Source organism: Diadema antillarum, unplaced genomic scaffold (assembly GCF_040938485.1).
Source record: "Diadema antillarum isolate AM-2024a unplaced genomic scaffold, OU_Dant_1.0 seq00000682_RagTag, whole genome shotgun sequence".
In the NCBI taxonomy this organism is placed as follows: domain Eukaryota; kingdom Metazoa; phylum Echinodermata; class Echinoidea; order Diadematoida; family Diadematidae; genus Diadema; species Diadema antillarum.
The window spans coordinates 3,145,319-3,149,941 of NW_027271587.1; the positions used below are offsets into that span (position 1 = coordinate 3,145,319).

Genomic DNA, 4,623 nt, shown 5'->3' on the forward strand with positions numbered 1-4,623 from the left:
GCTGTCACATTCATTGTGTTTATCTCCGTGTTAAAGACTCTCTACCATGCGCGCATGAATGACATCTTCATCTCTATATGAAGCTTTGTCATCATTCGGAAAATCACCGCATAACATGCGTGCAGAGTAAGGCAGTTCATGACTTGATATGACGTCATAATGCATGGATGACATCTTAAACTTTGAATGGAACGACTTATAAATGTCATGAGCTTAGATGCAGTGAAATAACATTAACACCATAATATATCTTGGACGGTCAGATCACGTGTCTTTTGATCACTATAACAAGAGTTCATAGATATAAAGCTGCACAGTACATGTAATACATTATTCTCCCTCTTCTTCTGGAAACGATTTTAAGAATCACACCTCACGTTGAAAACAACAACAACAACAACAACAACAACGACAACAAGTCATTTCGATTGTCATGGAATCTAATGCCACACATCCCTTGTCATTTCGTCCATTAAAGTCCTATGTTGCAATTATAATTTCAGTTCCGTTGATGAGTATTTATCTATTGTCTTCAGAGCGTATATTATACACGTGTATATATTTTAACTGTTTGATCTGAACATTTATAGTTAATACAGTGTACTTCTTTCCTTCCATTCTGCTGAACCGAGGTGAACCTGTCACAAAAATATACATCACATATCGCTTAACATCTGCCACACATTTATACTGTTTGATAGTGACATTGTATCAGAACTTGAAGAGTTTGTTCGCAAAAACCGATAAGTCCATTTTTGAAGATTTTGATGTGCGGTCTCTGTCTTAAAGTACAAAATAATACCTTCTAAATGATATATTGGTCACTACATATAAAGGTACATTTTTGAAGTTATGGTCAAAAGAAGCAAAATTTGTCTTATTATTTTCTTTATTTTTCTTGACATTTAATCGCTAATATCTCCATTTGGAAAATATGGACTTATCGGTTTTTGCGAACAAACTCTTCACTTGTTGAGTCATATTCTGAGGAAGCGCAAGAAGGTATTGGAAGGCAAGAAATTTGTTTGTTTGTTTTCTGTGCCAGCAACACATACTTTGCTCTTACGAATACATTTTGAAAGGTTTTAATACATGTCTTTAGGTGGGATTTAGTCGATACAGTGAAAGTAGCAAATATTTAACAAACCAGGAGATAGAAATAAAAAAAAGAAAGGATCGTTTTGCAATAAGATTCATGATTAGCACAAGGACATAGTTTATAACTGATGATATATTAACCAAGGTAGGTCAGGGTGAGATAATGCATTCTTGGAGCCTCTTAAAGTTTTCCAGTTGTTCCCAACAGTGAAAAATAATGCATGATGGCACAGCTAAAATTTAGCATAGCTTCAACTGGAGTTTGTACACTTAATTTCTTTCCTTAATTCAGACATGGCGATCTTGAAAGTGTAGTTTATTATGCATTGTTGCATCTACGGAAAACTTGTGTTGCTCGTTAATACCGTGGATTTCTTTTATCTTAGGATTTCTTTTATTTGACCAACAGCAGTTGTGTGTTTGTGACGACACATAACGAATAACGGTCACACCGAACATCGTAAAAACAATAGAAATTGCACTGATGTGGAAACATGCCTTTAGTTAGGCAGCCCCGAGTAATTTCCTCTTAGTTTTCTTGAAACCGTACATGACCACTCTGTCAGTCGAGTACATCGACCACCTCTTAATGGAACGCCATAAGTCGACCATACTCGAGTCGTAGATGAACTTGTGAATGTGAAAGTTCCTATGGCGCGGGTTCTCGCTTCGATAGTGAACGAGTCGTATTTCAGTGTACGGGTTCAGCGTTACACTCTCGCCGCCCAACTTTACGGCGTGGATCTTGAAGTAATGAACCATCTTGGGTCTGATGAAACACTTCTCTCTACCACGCCCTTCCCCTGTCGGCTCGGGACTTCGCCAAGGGTTCCTGCCGATTACCGACGGCGCCGTCGTAATCTTGCGACTGACGTTCGTCATAGGCCGAGAGAAGAACCAGTTTCTCACGCGAATGACCGCGATTGAAGGCGGGATTTCTTTTTCGAATCGACGTACTATGTCGACCAGTTTGATCTCCTTCTTATACATAGGTTGCATGAATTCATCGACGTCGATTTTCAGGAGCCAGTCAACGTCGTGGCGATGTCGCCACAAGCAGTCATTCTCATGGGCGATTTGAGCCTCGAGGTAGGTCTTGGTCGGCGAATAGGAATGTGACCACGGAATAACAGTGACGAATCCCAAACTGATGAAGTGGTCGAGCACATCGACAAGTGTACCTCTGTCCGAGTTGTCATAAACGAAAACGTGTTCAACCCCCATGTAGCGATAGTACAGTAACCAATCTGCAAAATACTCGTCGACATCTTTCACCATCGTGCATATCGCGAGGTAATATGTTTTATGCCAACCTGACTTGCAGACTGGGATTTTCTTGTACACATTTTGCTCCGCCGTGTTCTTGCTCAATGTCACTTGAAATCTATCAGGCAGTTTTCTGGTCGGGTAGAATGAAGCGTGGAAACCCTCTGCTATCGGACATCTCATGACAAACACGTACTGTGGCTGTGCGCCTAAGCTGCGGTCGTCGACTGCAGTGGGATCAGCTACCGACACGTTGCCATCGGGAAACTTGCAGACGAAAGTTTGGTTGAGCCAATCTTCGTCTCGGAAGCGCGTCCCAATGAAGACGACGTTCTTTTCCACGATATCGACGAAGGCAGAGTTGATCGTCGGCATGTCGTCACATTGAATGCGATCACGAAAGAAGCAGCCATCTCCGAGAACTTTGTCGTTGACCAACTCAACTTCAACTTTGCACGACTTCGATGGCCAAAATAGATCCCTGGCAACGTCCACTGCAAATTTTCTGATGCGGACGTCCGAGTTGTGCACGAGCCCAAGCGTCGAAATCGAATGATCACGGGCAACGAACGACAGCGTGGACAAGATATAGATAAATATCACTGCAAGGCAAAGTGCTGGAAAGAGCCTGAACTGACATCGCGAAATCTTGCCGCAGCGAAATTGCAGAGTCGAACCTGACATCATACTCCCTAAGTTGGTGGCAGTGGCGTCAACAGGGCACACTGTGAAATAAAATTCCTTTACACGTCATTCGTCTTAAAGATCTCGCTTTCCTACCCATGTGCTGCAACTGGGGAGGCATTTTTTGGAGTCCGGGGCAAATTTCCAATCTGAGCAGCGGAGGCCTGGAAAATTCTCGTGCGATGTAGTACTGGTGTGGACTTGCTGTACTCCTGAGTGGAAATAAAGAAATGTTGAAAGCATGTAAAGACATTGCACAACACGCCGACTTACTTAAAAATCAGTTCACTGATATAATGCCATATTTCCATGCAGCTGTGTAAAATGTTCTAATCTCTCCTAAGTCACTTCAAAAGGCTTTAAGAACATAAAAGCGGAAAATAGAAGACTCAGTTTGTTTTTCTCATTCATCTGGCTGACCCACTGGATTGAGAAATCTTAAATGGCTGCGGCTTTGTCGAACTATACTTCTTCAGATTTCTTTACATTTATACACACACATATACTTTATGCTTTTCCTAGTACTTTATACTTTTATGCACGATTTCGTGTGCTTAGTGAAACTTAGCTTTAGTCACCGAGTTTAAACAAGGTCTTCACCTGTCACCTATGTCGACATACCACACAGGATATGAAGAGCATTGACACGTAAACTTATATGCAAATGTATGAGTGTCATGCTGATAGTACTGGTTATTATTTCTTCTTCAACTTGATTATAGTAAATTCATTTTTGCTCTTTTGTTAGTACTTAATTGCCTGTATGTCCGCTCTTCGAATCTTTAAACACTGATATGCCATAATATCTTTACTCAGTATCTCTCATCGAAATTCTCTTTTATTTGTGAGTGTGTCCAAGACACTTCTTGCTCTAAAATGTATTACATTAGGGCCTACTGAGTGTTTGACACAAACTATGTGCCCACGACGTGTAACGCAATCGATTGTTTCAAAGGGGCCGTCCTCTTGCGGCGTCTATGTCAGAAGCTGCTTCAGCCCCCCCCCCCCCCTACTAGTACTAAACAAGCTAAAGTCACGCCAATGCTTTTACACAAAGTATACTATGTTTACGGTATGTAGTATCGATAAACTGTCACATTCCATTGTTGTTGTTTTTTCTTCCTTACGTCCCGTAGTCTTCCTATCACATCCTATAACTCTCTCGTTGAAAAATATCAACAAAGCACAATAAAACAGAACGTCCAGTGTAAATGAAACAATAATGATAGATATTATGATGGAATTGGTTTTACATGGGCCGTAGAGGAATAAATCCAATAAACCGCAATGCAGATACCATTATCATTTGATATTACTTAGAAAATACCTGCACGTGAAAACTGTCTGCAAGTAAAATGCCAGAGGTACATCTTAGAAGCAAGACTCTGAGAGGCGAGGATGCTTGAAATAAAAAATAATGTCTGAGGAGAATAATGCTAGAATTTTGATGGCAGAAGTCATATTTTCACGACAGGTAATCACCTCTCACATTTTACCTCTAGTATGATCATTGTTTACATTGAACCTGAAAATTGTTCGTTTGATTGCGAGAAATCTTGCATCCAGTGTGCTGTT

The 4,623-nt window shown here is 40.7% G+C and overlaps 1 protein-coding gene across 1 annotated transcript; it reads right to left on the reverse strand.

The window, feature by feature from the left end:
* Window positions 1-1,602: 1,602 nt before the first annotated feature.
* On the reverse strand, window positions 1,603-3,051 carry LOC139737121 (uncharacterized). The gene has a single exon (XM_071647800.1). The coding sequence runs from the start codon at window positions 3,049-3,051 to the stop codon at window positions 1,603-1,605; it is 1,449 nt and encodes a 482-aa protein (XP_071503901.1).
* Window positions 3,052-4,623: the final 1,572 nt, after the last annotated feature.

Excerpts from the sequence above, each read along its gene's own strand:
- LOC139737121 (XM_071647800.1), bottom strand. The coding sequence starts at position 3,051 with ATGATGTCAGGTTCGACTCTGCAATTTCGCTGCGGCAAGATTTCGCGA.